The following is a 23555-nucleotide window of genomic DNA, read 5'->3' on the forward strand; positions in this document are numbered from 1 at the left end:
CGCCATAGCCGCGTCACCATGACAAGCCCTAACATTCACAGTCTCTGTCTTCACAACTCACTTCAACCTCAGCCAGGCAGCAGCGCACACATGCTCCCATCTTTATATACATTTTATAGTCACTTTATATCAAACTGATATAAATTATATCCTTTTTGATATAAAATTAGAAAACACTTTATATAAAAATATACATTTGATATACAATTTATCTCAAAGATCATATCTTTTTTATATTCAATTTATATTAAGTTTATATCAAAGCACTATCAAAAGGGGGTGGGACTAAGGACAGCCATGGGGCGTTACCACCTGACAAAAATGTAACATTGCGAAAAAGGGGGCCCCTAGTACTGCTCACAGGAAAAATCTCTATTTTCTAAGCTCATAATAATACATTTTTAATTGCCAAAAAATATGCCAGTCGGCAATGAGAACTAGGATTTTTAGGGAGTAAAAATTCTTCCACATTCAACTTCGCAAAATAGGAGTAAAATACTTTTCATCAAATTCTTACCTTGAGCTCTGATTACTCTTGACATGAAACATTACACATTTTCAGTAAATAAACAAACAATGTTTAAAGTCTGTAACATCAATATTTGCCATTAGTTCATTACTCACAGATTTACCGCCAGGTCCTTGTAGAAAATAGTTCAGGGATTGTGGATCTCTATAAACAAAATGAAATACAATTGTTACTCTTCAACTGAAGATGTATTTTGCATTTGGACATGTACACTGACAAAACAAAGAAAGAAAACAAACATCTAACGAATCATAAACTCATTTTGCTGCTACTAGGAACTAAATTCGAATACATTGTATTATAACAGTCCTCTGTACTAACCTTAAGAAACGCCCAAATTGGTTCTGTAGGCAAACGTTCTCAAAGGTTGCTACACAATACAGTCTTGATTAGTATTTAATATTTCGTAATTCACACCTTAGAATGGTATTCACAAAGGAATCAAGGGGCACAGTATTGTGAGAAAATCTTTGCATGTTGCAACCGATTCACAAAAAAGCCCGGTTAAACCAAAAATTGGTGGTCTGATACGGACTAACATGCTCGGTACTAACTCAGATAAGAACAAAATTAACATTTTCAAAAAACTTATATTAAACTTTGTTCGCCCCCATACGCTTTGTTTAATGGGCTCCTGTGTCCTGCTTATGCGCTGCAAATCATTTCTTTTTAACGCACTACTACAGGATGACCTGCACCTTTTAAGACACAGGTTCCATGAACGAACATTGTTTTTATTGTAAACGGGGACATTTCCGAATAGTAGTCTTGTTAAATGTGTTTTGTTCGTTTATATATTTTACAATATGCAAACCTTGCAGCATCAGAGTGTGATACACATTTTAAAAAAACGAATACAAAATAAATGTTTTCGTTGTTGGGTATAGGAGGCCCTTTTTACCCAACAAGAAAAAAATGACTGACTAAACCTGTAATTCATGGCCCACAAGCATAGTAGATCTGTCACGTTTGCAAGTTTGCTCTTGAGCTGGAGTAGAAACCATTGTGATTTGTGGGATATGCAGGCTCCAACATGTTTCTGTCGTTTGAGAACTGCAGTTTTTATAACCAAAAGTGATGCCTGCAAACATTGTCATCAATGCACTTCTGCCCGTGGATTGCAGGGTTTCCTCATCAATATAGTGTCCTGAAGCAAGCTGAGAGCGTAACTGCGGAATATCACCTTTTGTTATTACCCAGTTTAATCCTTTCTAGGAAGGTTGGAGGGTTTTAGTGGAGTCGACTCGCCCAGAGTTCGAACTTTCAAAATACAGGCGCCCCTGCGCCTTATGCAAAGCATGCTTATTATCAAACTTGAGATGGTGATCTCTATAATAGGACATATTTGTGCGAGCCAAAACATTAGAAACAAACTGCTCATGTTAGTCTTAGAGCAATGCAATCCCACTGGACAATTGTGCAACAGAATTTAAAATTTTCATATAGGCAGGAATTTAAATGTATAATATAAGAATGACATTTCTCGAATGACCATAAACCCATTCAGAACAGTCCTGTTTCCCATTCACGATAAAGTGAAACAATGTATTGATAACGGTCTCCTAAAGGGTAAGACCCCAGCAGCCCAATCTATCATAAAACCCTGTGACCCTAATTGCATGATTATGGAAAAAAGCCACTGTCTGCCGCATTTAACCTGGTGCATATCAGATCAATTAACCCAAACGTTGCTCTATAGCATATATCAAGCCCCAGCCCAGCGCGAGCACCGACTCACTCCCGGTCCATTTCCTCCCCTCTGCCCATCTCCCGTCCCTCCCAAACACCCTGATTGGCTAATGGTGCAGCCCAGTCACATCGAGGGCATCTGTGTGCACCCGACGCTCACGGCACCATTGTAATCTGCTGGTACAGGTGAGTGTGCTGCCCCCACTGTTGTGACCCATTTTGGGCCTTTAAAAATAGTAACTTGATTCCCCTAGCCCCACGCGAGCACCGGCTCGCTCCCAGTCCATTCCCCTCATTTCCTCTCATCTGCCCACATCCCGTCCCTCCCACCCACCCTGATTGGCTAACGGGTCCGTTAAGTATAAATAGTGCTAGGGCAGCCCTCTGCCTGTTGCAGTCCCATTGGCTAAAGGCTCTAAGGCAAAGGGCAGCCCCCAAGAGGTGTCTGCCGGGAAGCGGGGAAGCAGGATATCAGCCAATTTAGGTTTGTTTGCCATTCAACGCATACCAAACCCTAACCCCAAACACCACCCACCTATTGTGTACGAGCGAACCCACTTCTTGAACTCCAACCCATCCGCTTGAACACCAAACAACGCAGAGACCAAGTGACAGGTAAAGAAGTGCTGAGCATGCAGCACCCAACTGCAGCAGCAAGCACCACTGCTTGCCAAAGCCGCTACCCTCTAGTCCACCACCCACACCTCGAGATGCCCACAAACAACATAAGCACCATCAGACAGTACCCACACATGCTGAAAGAGGAACAGACAGCTGTCAACCTGCGTCAACAGACACGGTAGGAAGAACTATGGGTAGTAACTACCATCACCCCATACAATAAGTAATCTAACCACTACACAGACACACCTAGGACATCCTCTGGGAATCCAATGTGAACACCTCATACTTGCATACACTGAAATACCTATGGTATGTTGAAAGCTAAGCCTTTTCCCGCTGTCTTGGAGCTTAAAACCCAGGTGTTTTATTATTGCCTGCCATTCTGTGAAATCTAGGCCTTAATCCCACTCTCTAGGAATCTGAAATCTAGGTGCTTTTTTATTACATGCCATTCTGTGAAACCTAGGCCTTTCTCCCACTATCTAGGAAACTCAAATCTAGGTCTTGTCTTTTATATTTTTTTAAAGAAAAATTATTGATAAATGCCTGATATTCTGTGATATCCCAGGCATTTCTCCTATTGACTAGGATCCCAAAATCTAAGGGCACTATCTCGCTGTAAACCACTCTGTGAAACCTGGGCATTCCTCCGATTATCTAGGTATCTCAAATCTAGGTGTATTCCATCACTGCCTGCCATCAATGAATCCTAGGCCCCTCATGGTACCCAAAAACACCCAGCAGTCACCGAAAGCTAGCAACTACAAGCAAATAACCACTCAAGTAGACCAAGAACCAGTAGTCCTCCCATACCAAACTGCGCTACCCCCCTCCAACCAACAAGATAAAGGAACACACAAAAAAAACCCAAATCATTAAGTGAACAGACACCCCCCAGAGGGCACCCATTACAACATAAAAGGATAGACCTCACTAGCAACCAAATGCAAGGCCCGACAGGTGGACTCCTGGCCGGGTGAAATCAACACCCATACCAACCCTACTACCAAGGATGCAAAATGCCCCAACACAGAAATAGACACCGCCAAAGAGAATTGGAAAAAGGACCAACCCCAACGGATCACCACCTTCTCCCACCCCCATTAGATGCCATCACGAATATAGAAAGCACCCGAGCAAATAATACAACTAACAGAACAAACAAAATAATAAAAAAATCCCTATACCTTACATCGTACCTCGCTACAACCGCAGAACCTCAAGACTTTAAGACCACCGTCATTTCCTTACATGCTGAGAAACCTCTGGAACCCCGAAAAAAATGAAGAGAGGACCCAAGAAGAGAAAGCTACGATACCAACCCCCTTGCTCTGTACAGCACAAGAACACAAAGACACTGCCGACAAGCACATCAAAACACGAAAGATGATGAAGCTGTAGAATTAATCGACCCAACTATCACTCTCACAGACCGACTCGACCACGAAGCAGCCTCCACAGAATCCCAACTGACCAGTGAAAACACAGAAGCAATCCAATTTAACATCTGCAAGTCAAAACTGGAATCAGTAAACACACCTACCCTTACCAAAAAGATCCACTGCAATCTAATCAATGCTAGGGCAATGTCCAAACATGCCACCAAAATCTACCACCTCCTGTCCGACGGAGGCATCGATATCCTATTCATAACCGAACCATGGCTAGACTACAATTACAAAATCACACTCCATAACTGCCTCCCTGAGAACTTCAAATGCACTCAAGCAAACAGGAAAAAACAAATGCACTCAAGCAAACAGGAAAAAACAAAAGAGGAGGAGGACTGGCAATAGCTTACAAAGAACACCTAAAAATCGAAATAGAAGACCCGTTAAGCATAGAAAACTGTGAATCTCTAATCCTCCTCCTATCAACAAACCCCAAAACAAATCTCAAATTAATTTTGATATACAGATCACCAACTTACGATGCAACCTTTGTGGATGCCTTCACAGAAGCAATCACCAACCTAGCCATCGACGAGGAACATCTGATAATTCTTGGCAACTTCAACATCTGGTTTGATGAAGAAACCACAATCACACAAAAATCACTAGCCAAACAACTGAAGACAACGAAACTACACCAACTAGAAAGGAGCAACTCACGCGGCGGGACATAGACTAGACGCAATCTTCGCCAACAAAAACCTCATTAGACACAGCAGCACCAATTCAGGAGCGACCACCTCATCATCCCATTCGTGATCACGCTGGCTACACCAACAACCAAGCAACCGAACAATCTGCCAACTATCATGAAAAGAAACTGAAGGACCATCACAAATAGTAACTTAATTGAACTATTGGAAATCAACAAACCATCTGCAACAACTATAGGCGAAGCCGACCTTGACAGAAAAACAGAACTACTTCACTGTTGGATAACCACAACAATAGACGAGATCTATAAGGAAAAACCTTTCACTGCATCAGGCAAAAGAGCAACAGCAAAATGGTTTACCCCGCCATGAAAAGAAAAAGCAGGAAACTGGAAATGGAATGCATGAACAAAAATGACCATGCCAATTAATTTCAATTCCAAAAACAAATCCGCTCATACAAAAAGGAAATCCAAAAGGCCAAAAAGAAATACTTCGACAACAGAATCACCAAAGCACCAAACACCCAAAAAGAACGGTTTAAAATAATAAACGAAATGAGAAAACCCCCGGCTGCAACAACACACCGATACCCTCGCTGAAACTATGTAATGACCTTGCAAACCACTTGAAAAAAAAAATCAGCATCATCCAACAAATCATACAAAGCAGACCAAGCAACCTCAACATGCAACCCACCCACCCATCCGAGGACCGTCAAAACGAACTCTGAAACATCCCCCAAAAATCAGCAGAGACATCCTTCAAGCTGGTAAACAATAGCAACAAAGCAGGATCCCCCATGTATCCCTGCACCCCAGACATGCACAAATCAATCCTCACACAAGGACCTCCCATGGAATATTACAGAAACCTTCTCAACCAATCAATCACAACAGGGAAAGTACCACAAGCTTTCAAATCAGCATACATCAAGTCGCTCCTCAAGGGAACATCCTGCAACGTGGAGGACCTCTCCAACTACAGACCCATCTCCAACATCCCATACCCAGCAAAACTACTCGAAAAATACATCTAGAGAATAATACAACAATTCATAGAAGAACACCTACTGCTAGATCAGGCACAAGTAGGCTTCAGACCAATGAGAGGAACAGAAACGGGACTGCTTTCAATTTGGGACAATCTAAAGGCGAATGCGACTCAGACAAAAGCACAGCTCTGATACTTATGGATCTCTACGCAGCTTTTGACAGAGTCAACCACGACAACCACATCCTCATCGGGGGATTGGAAGAAATAGGAATCACTGAGCTAGCACTACTATGGATAAATGGGGTAATTCATAGAATTCAGCGCACAAATGGCGCATGCGGCTGGCGCACAGTGTGCACGTGCGACAGTCTGCGCCAGCCGCGTACGCCAAAATCCATTTCCGCGCACAGCGTATTCATGGATTTCAACATCCATTACCAGCCGTGGCGCAGCGACCCTGCAGCCGCGCCAGTTATGCCCCCAACCCCTCCCCGTGCGCCATGCACAGCGCACAAATCCTGTACATGGCGCACAGGCCAGTGGACCAGCATACAGCCCCCCAACCACGAAAACACCTGTAAAACTCCCCGCGCACCCCTCCGAATACATGTACAACCCTGCGCAGGGAGTTTCACACGCGATTGGCCCCGTGCGAGCGGGGTACGTGTATCACTGGGGTTCGCGGGGAGTTTCACACGCGATTGGCCCTGTGCGAGCGGGGTACGTGTATCACTGGGGTTCGCGGGGAGTTTCACACGCGATTGGCCCTGTGCGAGCGGGGTACGTGTATCACTGGGGTTCGAGGGAATTTCACACGCGATTTCGCTGTCAGAGCGGGTACGTGTATCCAGTGGGGTGCGCGGGGAGTCCCACACATGAATTGGCAGTGTGGGTCCTCCCAGGTGTGCCCTCTACCCCCTCCACGGTCCCTGCAGGCAGCCCATACCACAGGGGACTACCCTGCACCCCTGGTCATGTTCCACACGCAGCCCATCCACCATGGGCAGGCCCCCCAGCCAGCCCACATAACACCCTGCATTAGTAACCAACTCATGTCCCCCAGGGCCCCCACCCACCCAGCAGTGACGGGAACCTGCCAGCAGTCCCCGACTCATGTCCCCCAGCACCCCCACCCACCCAGCATTGACGGGCACCTGCCAGCAGGCCCGGACTCATGTCCCCCCAACACGACATCATGATCCACAATCATGTGCCTCATGGCCTCCAAAATCCCACAGCACGCCACCCCTGTGCAAAGACCCAACCAAGTATCGGATCCACCCCACATTGAAATGCCCATTACATGATACAACCCAAATGGCAAGCATGTACATCAACACATGTCTGTCACAAACCCACAATGGGTGCTGGTGATTGTGAAAACCTACACCGTGACATGCATGAAACCAATGAGAGAATACCACACATCAAAGTAATAAAACAAAATGTATTGTACAGAAAAATAATGAAATCCAATGAAAACATGAAAAAAATGCATCAAAAAAGATGAAATGCAGCATGTCCAAAACACAAGGAGAAAATCACGAAGTCTGAATCCAAACCAATCGAAATGAAAATGTGTCCAAAGTCTCCGCCCAACAAATCAAATCCAAAGGAAACTGAAACAGTAAAATCCATTAATCCATTGTGAGAAAAATAATAATAGATAAATCCACTGTTCAACTATGTACAAAGAAGTAATCCAGGGTCCATGAGCCCAACAAATGAAATGAAACCTAACCAAAAAACTACCTAATAAAGAACTATATACAAAAAGGCGGGGCATAGTCCAGGCGCCCCGAATGAATGAAAAAGATAAAGGAAACCTAAAACTACAAACTATATACAATGGCGGCGGGCTAGTCCAACGGCTCACTTCCCGATTTCCCGGGCCAGGGCATCATCAAACTCCTGCTCGATGTCCTGGAGGCAGTCCTCTTCCATGGCCCAGAGGGTTCGCAGGGACAATGACATGTTGACCTCCAACTCCCTGCGAATTGCCTCGAGACACTCGGCCCGCCTCAGTGCCCTCCGCATGGAGTTCTCCGCCCTGACCATTGTGAGCCGTGCCTCTTCCGCCCGCCGCCGCTCCGCATCTATGGTGTGGCCCAACCGCTGCCACACAGAAGACACTTGTAATCCTGGGTCCTCCTGCCTTCTGGCTGATGCCTGCACCTCCGATGTTGATAGCCCCAAGCCATCATGGCTCCCAACTTGTTGCTGCTGCTGCTTTGCCTGTGCCCCTGCTCTTGCTGCCTGCATGTCCTCCTCTGGCTGGGGTGCAGTTGTCGTGGTGGCCACCCCTGCTGGACGTCGACTCCCGACTGTAACAGGGATGTGTCGCCCACCAGCCTGGCCGCTGGGTCAGAGGCAGCTCCACAGGGTACCCAGGTGATACATGGGTGGGAAGATGGCATGGAGGACGACTGGCGCGTAGGGTGTTTAGGTGAGGAGGGGGTCGAAACAAGGTCCAGTAAAGGGAGGAATCCAGCCCTGGTGACCAGTCCCAGTAGGTCAACGCGGTCAATGAGGCATTCGAGATGACATGCAGTGTCTTCACGAAAACACTGCAGGTCACCTCGCATGCCCCGTTGACGCAACATCATCCCACTCAGGACAGGCTCAACCCGGTCCCGCATAGTCACGTCTGCAGGGAGAGGAAGGCCAGTTGTTGTAAGCGGATCCCCTCCCTGAAAATGGGTCTGGACGTAGGCATCGCTGCTGGTGCGGGAAGACGCAGTCACAGAATCGGGGACAGGATTACACACAGGCACCTCCGCGGCGCCCTGTGCTGCCTCCCGTCCCTGCCCCTGCACTGCACCACTAGCACCAGTGAAATCCCCACCTACAGACCCCGTGTGTGTCCCTTCCACGGCCTCCTCCTCCACCATCGTGCCATCTTCCTCCGTCGGACCCTGTGGGGTCTCAGCTGCTCCTTCTGCTGCCGAGGACTCCACCTCCAACCTCCGCCTCTTGGACCTACCCTCGGCAGCTGCGGCCTGGGATGCGGCACCAGACTCCTCACTCCCTGACAAGATGGCAACCTGGGAGGGGAGCCGGGCCTTGCGTCTCCGGCTGGTGGTGCGATCCCTACCGCTCTGCTCCACAGCACCCTCTCCGCCCTCTTCATCAGTTGACGCTGCAGACAGGGAGAGATAGAACACAGGCATCAGGGCAATGGACTGATACACACATGACAGTTGTACATGAGTGTCAGTGTCAAACTTCAGGCATGGCATCACACTCCCCAGCACACATGTCATTTCATCTCACACACGAGCAATTCAACAGCATTATTGCACCAGGCAGCACCATCCATACACAAACAACAGCACAAGCAACCAAAGGTGAGCCTGATGTCACATGAAACACGGGGAGTGCACAACACATGCACACAGGCCACCACACTTACATGCATGTGTACATCTCCACCAACTGTCGCAGTGATGACATCGCCATCCATGTCACATCTGCCATTCAGCCTTCTACATGTCAGTGTCACATGCATCCATGTTGCATCACAGTTGCACACTTGTCAAATATACACACATGCACACAGTGCAGATACATGCAGCTGGAACCACCATCCATGTGTGACACCACAACCATGCCAACGTACATACACAGTAATTCAAACATGTGTGCTCCCACACCTGCATTTGGCCTGCATGCTTACCAACACATACACCATCCATGTGTCTCACACATGAGAGGACTCACATGTGTCAGCCTCACGCCCCTGTACATACACATCCATACATGGCCCTACAAAAACACATGTGCAACCTGCACACTACTGGCACACCACAACACGCACAGCGTCCAATCAGTATGCATGTACACTTAACGCTCGACTCCAGACGGGTCTGCCTCTCAAGGACCTGGACATGGAGCGCTGGGTGTGTGCATTCCAGGACCCTCATTTGGTGGTCCGACAGGTGGCCCTGGCGCCCCTTGGCATCCGCTGCCATCAAGAGGCGCTGGGCCTTGTCGAGGGTCCTGAACCTGAAGTCCTCCCAGCGCTTCCGGACATGTTTGATGTCGCGGACTGCCACCCCCTCCTCGTTGATAGCAGTCACGATGTCCATCCAGATCCTGGTCCGTCCTTCATTGTCGATGCAAACTTCCAAAGAGGGCATCATACTGCCCCAGGACTTGCACCACCAGGACACACACTTCCCTGGCACTGAAGCTGGTGGCCCTCTGCCTCTCTGGCTGGGGGTTGCCAGTGGTGTCAGATGGTGTTGTTCCCGGCATGGCAACCCCAGAGGCAGGTGTGGGTGGGCAACTGGGTCCTGGGGCTGGGCTGTGGAGCAATGGTATCCCAGTCGGGACTCTTCAGTTCCAGCAAGGGTGGTTACAGCAACTGCACCCCTGACTGACGTGCAGGCAGCAAATAGCAGGGCACGTGGGCAGCAGGCAGTCAGGCAGCAGCAGATGGCAGGTGGGAGCGTGCTCGGGGCTCTGGGGGGCAGGAAAATGGCCTTTTGGGCAGGAGCGTGGTCTTCCGTGTGTATTTGCGTGGCCAGCTTGATACGGAGTGATTTGGCACGTGAAAAAATTGCACATCAGCGTGTAATTCGAGGAAAGACCCTTAGCGCGTAAGTGACGTTAGGTGCACAGGCATTGCCCACAACACGGGTGCATAGTGAATGATCACGTGAGAAAACTGCACGTCACCGTGCTATTGGAGGAAAGGGCCTTAGCGCGTAAGTGACGTTTCACGTGTGGGCTGGCTTAAAAGGCACGAGTATCACGCTATTTCCTTGTACGTGCTTTTTGTGGAGAGCGAGCGGGTGTATCTTGTACTTCTTGTCAGTCCACACGCGATTACTTCACAACGTTTCCAGTTCGTACTCTCTGTTTCCTCAGACTGCGTTATTTCCTTCTTTTGGCGCGCGTCTTTTTCACGTTCTTTTTCAGGGCAGACGGTGATTCGCGCACGTATTTTCCAACTGTGGTTGCCCCCGTGTGTCGCATACCTCTTCAGAGGTCATTGTAGGCTGCGTGTAACATGCGTACGCTTATTTTTGTGTTTCTGGGTGCCACAGCATAGTGCAGGTTTATTTTTCCACGCACATGGTCTACCAGGGGTTGCGTGCACATGTGCTTTTGTTTTTGGGGTGCCTGTGCGTTGCGTGACCCATCATCTTCCCCCAGGGGTCACATACAGCCTTGCTAGAGCACTAGGGTACAAATTCCATCTAGTACCCTACCCCTTTCATCCCAATTGCCCAGGACAATTGTTTACTGCAACTCCCATACGCACAACAACATCAGTGCCATGGTTGGGAGGTGACCAAGCAGTAAGGGAGACAAAGGTGGCTGACCTCCAAAAGGTGGGCATGGTGGGCGCAGTAGGGGATGTGGCCAGGATTTGCAGGGTGCCCCTAGACCCCCGTGTGTGGTGGACCAATCAGGGACACCCATGCCCCTCCGCCCATAGTTGTGGGAAACGTAGCTGACACCATCCCAGCTCAGCCCTTGTTGGACCGGCCCATTTTGGCACCTGAACCGACACAGGATGACTCCCAGGCTGACTTCCAGGTCAGCAAGGGTCAGCAAGTCTAAGCCACGTGTTGCTGTCACCAGGCCACATGGATCTGGGGCAGCAATGTCATCTGCTGCCCCAAGTAGGCAGGGTGGGGAGGCTGCAGGGGCAGCTGCAGCTCTATCCACCCCAGCTCTGAGTCTCCCAGCCGGGACAGTGTCGGTCCAGGTCCATCAAACCGATGTTGGCCCTGCCAACATCACCCTGCAGCCAATGCCTACACCAAGACCTATGGCCATTGTGCATTCGCACACTTCTAGTACCCAGTCCACCTGTGCTTCTGCCCCTACTGACCACAGCGGCAAAAGCTGCTCAGGATCCGCACCACCTTTGAAAAAGAAGAAGGGTGTTCCGGCACTACAGGCTGAGACCCCAGACACGGCTACACACTCCGGCACGCCAAGGAAGCCTAGCTTTAATGATGCCGAACTTGATGCACTTGTGGCCTATGTGACGGCACATAGCCGCAAAATGGTGGTGACTGCAGGGTGCAAGACCACACCTGGTCAACGTAGGGCACACTGGCAGACCATCGCTGACCACATTAGTGCCCTTGGATTTGTGAGGCACACAGCTGATGATTGCTACAAGCGGTGGAATGACCTGAAAGGCAGAGCAAAGAACAAGCTGGCCTCAAATCATGCCTCTACTCTGGTGACTGGCGGTGGGTCTCCACCAGAGGACAACCAACTCACTGAACATGAGTCTGTTCCTGGAACCTTTGTCACAGAGGAACAGATCCAAGGCGTGGGAGACCTACCAGATTAGGACGCATTGTCCGGTGAGTGCCCATGCATGTGTGTGTAATCCATGTGTATGTTGTTTGAGTGACGGGTTCTGATTGAGTGCCAGGTGAGGGTGTGTACTCCTAAGTGGTATGGGTCACCCATGTGCTTCCTCCAAAACATTCACCGGCCTTGGATTTGGGTATGACAGTATCCCTTCTGCCCACAGTAGCCAATTAGCGCCACATTACTGCAGTTGCCCTTGAACTGTCATCTTGCAACAACATTGTTCTGAATTTTTCAGAGTTCATTCAGGCTGATTGTTTCAATTCTCCCATTTTTGCAATGCATTTTCAGCCCTAATGCCACATATGTGACGTGCTTCTGTCATTGATTACACCCCACATTGGCCCACATTTGTTACCTTGTTATGTGAATGATTAGTCCATTCAGGCTGATTGAGTATTGGCCTGCTCACATTAATTTTGGGGGCCTGTTTGAATGTGGAATATGATAGTTGTTTCCTGTCATGTTGAAGTGACCAACCATTGATGTGTACATCTGCCTGCGATCACTGTATTATTGTACACTGGATGTGTTGCAGTGTGTGGCACATGCGTATTTTGTCACACTATTTAGCATTTTTCATCTCATCATGCCCATCTCACATGGATGGGTGACAGTACTCATTCACTGAAATATGGCTGTACTTGTCAAATGTACCATGGCTAGGCTACATGCCATCTGTGTGCTTGCATGTGTCATGTATGTGTATTGGACATGCCACTCACAGGCTAATGTGTGATGCCAGTGCTACCCAGCATGCAGCAAATGTGTTGCTTTTCCATCTTGTTGTCCTCAGTGTCTCCTTTTTGCCTCCCCTTCCAACTCATTGACAGTGCATGCATGCCAGGGTTATTGTCATGTGGGACATATGTAATTCATGTACTGGATCTCTGGCTTGTCAGGCCTATATGTGTGCTATGGTGCTCATGCCTGTTTCCATTTGTTGTCTTTTGTGTTTTTTAAGGTGATGACACACTTGATACTGTTGAGGAGATGGTGCAGACCCAGGAGGAATCTCAGGCACGACCGGGCACCAGTGGAGGACGTGGTGTGGTGCTGGGTGAAAACCCAATCTTACTGCAGACCATACTGTCCAGGGGTGTCTCTGGGTGCACCTCCCCAGACCTCTATTCAGGTGCTAAATCAGATGATGAGACTTATGTGCTGTCGCAAGTGAGTGTTTCTGGCAGGGATTCTGTTCTGTCCAACCCACCTGCACCAGGGGTAGAACCCTCTATGGGGATGTCAGTGTTGGTAAGTCTGCCTTTGGCGGTTACGGATGCAGGGTCACACTCCACAACATCTGATCCTGTTCCTGGGCCAGCAGATCAGAGGGGGAATGCAGTCCTGCAGCCTCAGGCAGTGCCAGCACAGCAAGGTGCAGATCGCCTTGCCCCGAACAGGTGTGGTGCCCGCCGACGCGGTGGCCGTACGCCACCAGGCAATACTGTATGGGAAAACTCCATGTACGGTATAGCAGCCCAACAGGGAGCATCGGTTGAAATGATGGCTCAGGCAATGGAGAGGGTGGCCGCTTCCATTCTCCCACCTGAAGGGCAGATGGAGCAACAACAGCAGACAACAGACTCCATTTGCCAATCACACAGGGAAGACATGTTGGCGTCCAACAGGTACCTACGGGCAGCACTGGAGACTCTGCGCGAAGCCATATCTATAGAGTCACAGGGAAGCCCTGAGAGTAGAACTCCGTAACCTCAGGGAGACTCTGGGTGAACTTGAGGCTTCCCGAAATTTTAGGTCAGAACAGCAGCTGGAGCAGCTCACACGTTCGCTCTCAGCTGAGCTGCAGGCAACTCGGGAGGAGATCCAGGCATCATGCAAGGCCATGCGTGCAGAAATGCAGGCAACCCGTCAGGTGCTGCATGGGGATCTCCGTACTATCATCCTCCAGAACGAGACCTTCCACACCCGCATGCTTGCTGCCATGGAGGACCATACCAGGGCTTTGCGTGGGGTGCCTCCCATAGCACCACCACCTCCTGATGCAGCAGCAGAGGGTGAAGAGAGCGACAGCAGCAGTTCTCCCACAGTAGCGTAGCCGTGCAGGCCATGAGCCCATGGAGGTATTTTTTTTTCGCAACATCCACGCAGGTGGGTGTTGGTGTGCACCCTGTCCTCGAACCTCCTGGGTGGCTCCCCCCCACCCTGTCCCCCACATGGCCATTTTTGATTGTTTATTTATTTATTTACAGTGTATCGCCTTGTGTGGCTCCCGCGGGCATCCACTGTGTATTCCGGCTGAGCACATGCAGGCTTGTCCTGTGTTTGGGTTAGATGCTTGGGTTCCGGACACACCCACCCCTCCTGCTTCCCGTTTCCATGGGCTTGCAAAGGGTGTGTCCAAGTGGCAGTGACTTACACAGTGACATTGGGCTCCCATGAGCTGTGTGGGCAGTCTGTAGTCATAACTGTGTGGACATCCCTAGTGGGGATTGTTTTTGTATTGAACACTGCATGGTGCATTGATATGTGCTTGTGCATCCATGTCTTCCTCCTTATTCGCAGGTACCTTCTTCATGTCTTCACAAGACCGTCTCCTTTGCAGATGCAGTTTATGTTGTATGCAGTACACTGACATTTGCCTGACAGCAGCACTCTGCAGTTGGAAGGGGTCGATGTGCTGGCTTATTCAGGTTGTAAGACTTGCACTACTTTGAGTTTGTACTGTCATATTGGCAATGTGTCATGCTGTTTCACTGTATTGTGTTGCTGGTAAGTATTTGGTCACGTGTGCTGTTTGTTATTGATTACTGGGAGCAAATTGTCTGTGGCCTGTTTCCATTTGGGATAATGCACTTTGTGACACTTGTGTCATGTGCTGTGCATTCCTTTGTTTGCTTTCACACTGCACGACATGCCATGGTGTGTTGGGTGGCGGAGATGGGGAGGGGTTGGGTGACATGGCGCTATTTTCATGTTGCATTTTGCAAGGGGGTAGTCATTCATGCAGCATAAATGTGTGTCTTTTTGTGACACAGCATTGGTTGTCTTTTGGTAGGTAGGGATACACACAATGTAACACTTCCAGCTGACCAATCTCAGGCTAGTATGATTGTGACAGTTGACTGTCTCTTATGTCATCATCATTGATTGTCAGCTGGAATGTGCCAGGGCTGTGTGCACTCCACAGGGGTGTGATTTTAGGTGAAGTAATTAGCCACCAGCTGCATACGGGCTGCCTTACCACTGCCCTTTCCCCTCCCATGCGCAGCGGCCGTACATGTGGTTGGGGATGTGGGGGCACCACCATGTCCACCGGCAGACCCCGGCGTGTTGCAACGGTGTGCAGGACACATGCTGCCACTATGATCCTGCACACTACTGGGGGCACGTACAGCAGCTGCCCACCAGAGCGGACAAGGGAGCGAAAGCGTGACTTGAGCACTCCAAATGTGCGCTCCACTATGCCCCGGGTTGCAATATGGGCTGTGTTGTATCTTACCTCCGGTGGTGTGGTGGGGTTCCGAATTGGCGTCATCATGTGGGTGCTCAGAGGGTAGGCACTGTCCTCTGGGGAGGTGATGATGGGTATCATTAGTGGGGTTGTGACATTACTCAGTATCTGACATGCATGCATGTGCAGAGGCATTTATACTCACCAAGCAGCCATGTATCGCCATGCCGCCCAGCTTCTAGGACCCGGTTTAGGGTTGACATTCTGAAAATGAAACTGTCATGGGTGGACCCTGGATAGTTGGCATATACTGAGGTGATGATTCCCTTGGCATCAAATACTACCTGCACGTTGATGGAATGCCAGTGCTTGTGGTTTCTATAGATGTGCTCAGTTGCCCTCGGAGGACGTAGAGCCATATGGGTGCAATCAATGGCACCTAGCACTTTGGGGAAGTGTGCCACCCAGTAAAAATCCTGGACGGCAGCCTACCTTTCTGCAGGTGTTCGGGGCAGGTATATGTGCCTACGGAGTGATGGGCGTGCAGTCATGATGGCCAACACCTGGTGTAGGCAGCGTGACTGCGTGGCCTGTGACACGCCCCCCCCCCACTATGGCACTTGTCCGATGAAATGAACCAGTGGCCAAGAAGTGCAGTACATTGAGCACCTTTTCCAAGGGGCTCAGTGCTTGGGAGCACAGGGTGGGTGATGTGAGGTCCTCCTCCCACTCACTCACCAGGTCGAGTATTATGTGCGGTGGAAACCTGTACCTCCCATACGCCTGGTCATCAGGCATCCCAAAAAGGCTGGTCCTGGGTGTAAAAATTCGGGCCCTGACTATCCTCCTCCTCCTCCGGTGTCCCACGACCGCTGCTGCGAGGAACGGTATATTCATCGTAGCGTCTGAGCTTGTTTGTTGTTTGCACGCACTTTTATGCTGCACAGGTCTGCGTACGCCTGCTTCCTGCTGGCGTATGTGTTTCCGGATTAGCGCGTCTTTTTTGCAACACACGTTTGCCCTGTTCGATTCCATGAATACATGTTTTAGGCGCGCGTGTGGGTGTTCCGCGCATTTGCCTCCTGTACTTCCCCTGTAACGCTCCCACATTTTCATGCATTGTTCCCCATTCCGCGTGTTACGCCCCGTGTTCCGCCTACTTATGTGCACCGCGCTATGTGCGCTTTTGACTGTGTGTGTAGCGCACGCCGTTTGATGACGTGTGCGCCCACGTGCGCCATGCAGGATTTTAGCGCACATCCCAGAATAAACACGCGCACGGACTTCCATGAATCGATGTGCGCGGCTTTCGCACGCTTGCACTGTGATTTTCGCACTTGCACAGAGATTTTCGGCACACATTAATTCCATGAATCGGCCTGAAAATCCTTCCTAACAAACAGAACAGAATAGAAACCATATGAATCGAACCTTTCAAATCCACCTCAAGAGAATCTACATGTTGAGGACTACAAGGATCATCCTTCTCCCGCCATTGCTTTTCAACATCTACCTGGCTCTACTAATCAAACTTATTAAAAGACACAGCGTCACATGCTAGAACTACGTGGACGACACACAAATGGTCTACAAAATAGACTACAGACAGGAAGAAATCACAACACCGGATGGCTGCCTCAAAGAACTCTACGACTGGATGAACTCAAACAACATCAAACTCAACCCACGAAAAACAGAAATAATGATCATATCGACAAACAGAGAAAACAATCAATACATCCCATGCCCAATGGAACTTGGTACAGAGCCAGCTCTGTCAACGATAGTAAAGAACCTGGGAGTTTTGATGGACAACGAACTAACGCCAGAGCCACAAGTAAACACTATAATCAAGAAATGCTTCTTCCTTCTACACGCAGTAAAAAGGATCCTACTACACCATCATCACGCTCATCATGTCCAGAGTAGACTACGCCAACAGCCTATACCTAGGAATGCCAGAACAACTCTTAAGAAAATTGCTACGCATCCAAAACGCTGCGGCCGGACTCCTGCTCAAACTACCACCAAGAGAACACATCAAACCAGGACTGAAAATGCTACATTGGCTGCCAATAAAACAACAAATAAAGTTCAAATCAATGTGCATAACGCATAGAGCAATCCCCCACCAAGCAGCAGAGTTCCTAAGAGAGAAAATAAACATCTACAACCCAACAAGACCACTCAGATCTAGCACCAACATCCGTCTAGAACCAAAACCATACAACAATAGAAAACTTGAGGATCGTCTTTCTCTCACCTGGCACCAATAACCTGGAATCAAAAAACATACGTAACACAAGAGATCATCTTCAATTCAGAAAACTACTCAAAACTTGGCTCTTCACCCCGGAACAAGAAGGAAATGACTTGTAAGCACTTACGCAACGGGAAACAAGAACCCTAAAAAGGGAACCCATCGCCCCTGATCCCCAAACATATCTTGCGCAAACGGAAGGTGGGCGGAGGATGCCACTAATGCATATCATTATGCCAAAGCAGGAATGTAGTTAGGCTAGGATCTCACTTGGCATCAAGCAAGGAGGGACCTTGAGAGTGTGGGGGGCATGGCATGTCCACGTGTCGCTGGTCTACAGAGGAATCGTGGGCAGGTGGGGACCACCGACACTGAGGTGGGCGGGGGACACTGAATCCTGTGGACTTTGTGTCCCAACACTAGAGTGGGGGAGCTCACTTGCTACGACCAGGTACTGAGGAAAGCTGCCACCCCGTTATGCCTCCGACGAAGCAGACGGGCTACAATACCTAACTCGCAGGATGATAAATAATTTAAAAAATACAAAAACAAAAATAGAAAAACAAATCCTAAACTAGAAAAACCTCAACTTTCCCCATACACTTCTCACACGGAAACCCACACAACCACTTCTCTGCACAACAATCCGCACGTACTTCACCACACCACAACAACAGACTAACAACGCATAACCCATTGCAACAGCACATGGAAACGCTCACTGATCCGATAACCACACTTAAGCTCAGCGCACGGTGAAAACCGAACTGAAGCTGCCGACAGGACATCACAACTCTCACTTTCCTGCTCCCACTACACCCTACTAACCCCTCTCCCCTCCTCTTTCAGATCCGCCAAAACACCTGGGACCACTTCTGGTGGTGACGTTGTGCGGTACAAATACCTTTAACATAACATCTTTCCATTCACTCTCTCCCTTAGTGCAAGCTCCCTTCCATTCTTCCGATCCTCCTTTCTATACCTCGTCGATCTGTAATCCCCCATTTTTGTTTTCCTCCAGCAGACTAAGGTTTGGCGATCCCAGGGTGGGGATACAAAATGCAAAAATGCATTCTGAAATCTCGGACAAGGATTGGGTGGGATCCCCTATCAGCTGGGGGTGGTAGGTCTACTAGGGAGAAATCCAGAGCCAGTCCTTCACCTGAGATGGACGGTGGCAGTTAAGCGGGCCCAATTCCTGACACCTCTCCACTTGTGCCTGCATGTTTCTAGACCACTGTTTTATCAAGCCTTACCTGCAGTGTCAGATTCTTGCCAGTGTCTTCCTTTTGCTTTTAGAAACACCCAAGCAAGAAACCCCATCATGGAAGAAGAGTACTGCCTTTAGGTTCTCACCACTAGCAGCAGATAGGACTAGAGGGTAGGGGTCAGTCTTCTGTATCTACTGACCTTGGGTCTGGGATGCCTGGGTTAGGGTGGAGGTGCTACAACAGAAAAGAGAGAGAGAGAGAGAGAGGGAAGGGTCTAGGGCCCAAAATATCTTCAATGAAAAAACCTTGAAATGTCTCTGAGACAGAGTGGTTCTTGTGCCATCGGTGAAACATGGTGCCAAAAGTAGGATCCCTAGACCTAATACAGAGGTCACCCATTGGCATCCAAGATGTGTAAATCAGTGCAAATGATGAACATAGCAATGCTTCCCACCCAAATCACAGAGGAAGCAGCGGGCTGTGAGCTATATGGAGATGCAGAAGTCACCATCTCTCCCAAAGGCCAAACCATGGTTAAGACTGGACCACAATTGAAGATAATGAAGGAAAACTATAGAAGAGTAGCTCCAAAGTCAGGGTTGACGCATACGTATTCGCTGGAAGTGGGAGTAGGAGTGATTGACTGGGATAACCGGGGAGTGGTCAAAGTGGTCCTGCTGAACCTGGGGAATACTCTTTTTATTCTGAAACCAGCACAACCCATCACACAATTAATATGTGAACCAATACTCATCCCTGATATTGAGGAAATTTGCTACGTTGGAGAACACCGAAATTGAGGAGGGATGACGGAAGCACAAGAAGCAGAAGGCCCACCATGATACTTCCCAAATCATGCTTCACCAGATTTCGTAGAGGTGCCAAGATAGGATTCACCCCAAACTCAGAAGAACCTGCTCTCTTAGCATGAGAGTTGAATGCTGAAGACCACACATTTCATAGAGAGGAGCGGGGCTCCTGTATGGAGTCAGTGTGAGCCCTCAGGGAGATGGTGTCAACTACTATCAATTGTAGGTCCCAAGACCCTTTAGGAAGACCATATTAGAGATAGCCCACTGTAATCTAACAGCCAGGCACCTGGTTCAAGAAAGGTCCACAGTTCAGCCAGTTCTATTGGCCAGGGGTGTACGCAGAGACTGAACTGTTTTGTGCGGAGTGTTGCTGAGTGGTTGTGGTCTACAGTGGACAAGTATTTTGTCAGTGCCTATTCCGTGGAGGCTGTGCTTTTTGGAAGGGGCCTGGGAGCAAAACTATAATAGCCACCGAATAGCACAGAGCGCCGCGCAGAGTGATGCTGAGTGGTTTTGGTCTGCAGTGGTCCAAAGGAAGATGCTGGGAGCTGCATTATCGAATTACGGATTAACTGCAACCTTGCCGTCCTCTGTATTCAATTAATCCAATATCGTAATAGTTGTAGAAGACAACCTGTAAGTGGTTTTGCATTTCTTTTGACATATCAACGCCACCACAAGATAAACATTTATTTCACAACATGCGATTACTAATATCATACAGTGCATTTATTCGTACTACAAACAGAGCTCAGCGATAATATGACACTCACTGCTAGCACCTCATCCAAGCAGAAAACAGTACAACAACCACCATTGCCCAGAGTTTATGCACTACAGAGTCTGATTAAACGCCACGTGGCTCCGGTGAGATGAGCAAATCCATGTGCATTGGCACAATCTGCTACTGTACAAAACAATACAAAACCTTCCTCTTTAAGAACCAACTCATACAAGTATGGCGGTCTGGAAATAAGGGTGCCGGTAGCAACGAACCGGCACCCTGTCCGGACCGCCACACTACAACTCTGCCTTCTTGGGCCGTTGCACACGGCAGGTTTGATCTGCCAGGTGAACGGCCCAGGTAGGCAGAGCTGTCATGGAAGCACTGCCACCGTTAGCAACGGTGCAGTGATTCTGTGTCCCCATTCCGATGGAGTCCTCGTGGACACCATGGGAATGGGGACTAACAATTTTCATAATGTCCCGGTGGCACCAGGATGTCAGGCACCAGAAAAGTGTTACACGTCCTGTGGCAACCTGCCGGTAGGACCAGCGGGTTACTGCCAGACTCATAACGGGGCCCATTATCTCCAGCACAAACTTGTCTGCCAGCCTTGATCTAGAACAAATTGCAGTAGCTTTGGAGTTAGACACTAGTATTATGGACACTAGTGCCTCCTTTTTAACAAACAATTCAATTCATCAAGATACTCCTTTTAATCCTAGTTTCAATAAAGTTGCTGATACTGTAGATGCAATATTTGGTCTGTGCTCCACCCCGCCAATGAGCAACAAGCCATTAAATACATAGGGCCTCATTACACGGAATGCGGTAAGGGATTACCGGTACCGGTAAGGGCACCGGTAAACCCTTACCACCTTACTACGAGGTCCCTTTGCAGGACCCGACCTCAACGGCTGGTTTTACCAGCCGTTAAGGAACGGGCCCGCAAAGGGACCTTGGTGCAAATTACAGTACAGCAATTCGCGGTACCGTAATTAGCTCCTTCCCCATTCCCATTGAGCCCTATGGGGGCAAAAATGGGAATGTGGAAGTGCCTTGGTGAATGGGGAATTACCACCCCCGCTCACCTTGGAGTAGGGCGGTAATTCCGCCATCCACAAAGGCGGACATAGTAAAATACCGGCGGCAACCATACCGTGTAATGAGGCTCATAGTTGCCAGGTTAGTAGACATCATTTTGGCAAAAGGCACAAGTTTAGTACAGAAGGCGCCACCATCTAAGCCTGTATACAAACTAGTTGCCCAGGAAGAAGAGAGTTTACTAGTGATTCCAGCATGATGAATTCTCCTCCTTCTATGTTCATACAATCACAAATGCAATAGGCTGAGTAGTGTTGGCTCGCTTTGCTCTTCTTACCAGATCCCTACCTAAATAATAAATCACAGACCAATTATGTTTATGGAAAAGTTGTCGGCCTTAGGCATTTTATTTTCTTACAGAAAATACAAAACAACAAAATCAATACACTGCCATATGCTTTTGGGCACCTTGTGTCCAGTCTCGAAGTTGCCCAAGGCTCCTCCCGAGTCCTTGTTACCCTTGGGCCTTCGTTCCTGGGCACATGCCACCTACAACATGCTTTGGACCGTGTACCGAAAGAGTACTCAGCGTTCCCACTCCTGCCTGCTCCTTCTTTTGGACCATGTACCGAAAGAGTACTTGGCGTTCCGGCTCCTGCCTGCTCCCTTCTTCTTCCGTTATTCTTGTAGGGTGGGTTGGGTGGCAAACGTTTTTCCTTCCCCTTTATCCAGGCACTAAGAGCCTACCCGAGAGAGGTGAGCTCTTTACCTGGTTTGTGCCGCCTCTCCTTTTCCTGGCTTACTTATACACCCCAGACCTTTTGTTCCTTCTTGGGGGCTGGGTTTCCCCCGGCCCCTTGCTGTTATATTTCGCACCTTCCCCAGGTGCTGTTTCCTGCCCTTTCCTGGGCTTTTGTTTCTTGTGGCGCCGTTCGGGCGCCCCTCCCTACTGCTTTCGCGCCGTTTCCCCCCACCCTGCGCCTAAACTCCCAGGCCCTCCATCGGCCCGCATTTCATGCGGCCTGGGGCCTGGGACATAGGCTGAGTAGTGTGGGCTCGCTTTGCTCTTCTTACCAGATCCCTACCTAAATAATAAATCACAGACCAATTATGTTTATGGAAAAGTTGTAGGCCGTAGGCATTTTATTTTCTTACAGAAAATACAAAACAAAATCAATACACTGCCATATGCTTTTGGGCACCTTGTGTCCAGTCTCGAAGTTGCCCAAGGCTCCTCCCGAGTCCTTGTTACCCTTGGGCCTTCGTTCCTGGGTACATGCCGCCACACCTGAGCGGGTGCTGTTCACGCCCGTTCAGGTCCCCCCCAAAAGCACCCTACCTACAACCCCTTTCCTGGAGTGCCCTAAAAAATGTTGTCGGAAAAAGTCTCTATCCCCTTGCTTGATAGGTGTACCCCATCCTGGTGAAACATGTCCGGATTGTTCCGGTGTAGTCCATGTTTTATGAAGTGTAACCCTGTGCTCTTGCAATACTTTTCTACTGATTTATTTAGTTTATTTCCGGCTATTTTGATTGCGTGCCTCCTCTGTGCCCCGTACCAGACCCTTCTTTGTATTATTTCTGACATGAAAATCCTGGTTTTCCACCCACTGTGGGCTATGTTATGTAGTTACTCGCAAATGTTCCTTTGCAACTTACCCCTATTTGTGCTCACCAGATCGTTCCCCCCCAGGTGTATAACCAGGTACTCGGGGGGGGGGGGGGTGCCTGATCCCTATCAGGTCCGCCAGCCTGTTGCGAATGTCCTCCCAGTGCATCCCCGGGAGGCCCTACCAGGATGCAAT

General features: G+C 49.0%; 1 protein-coding gene across 8 annotated transcripts in view; it reads right to left on the reverse strand.

The window, feature by feature from the left end:
- BICRAL (BICRA like chromatin remodeling complex associated protein) overlaps positions 1-23555 on the reverse strand; it is a 2181199-nt gene that overhangs the window by 1685348 nt on the left and 472296 nt on the right. For all 8 annotated transcript variants that reach the window (XM_069608491.1, XM_069608492.1, XM_069608494.1 and 5 more), the window contains one exon: positions 625-673. In XM_069608491.1, coding sequence (XP_069464592.1) covers positions 625-673 — 49 coding nt within the window. The remainder of the gene's footprint in view (positions 1-624; positions 674-23555) is intronic.

The sequence above is a fragment of the Ambystoma mexicanum genome, chromosome 4q (assembly GCF_040938575.1).
Source record: "Ambystoma mexicanum isolate Mex_15411 chromosome 4q, UKY_AmexF1_1, whole genome shotgun sequence".
Lineage (NCBI taxonomy): Eukaryota > Metazoa > Chordata > Amphibia > Caudata > Ambystomatidae > Ambystoma > Ambystoma mexicanum.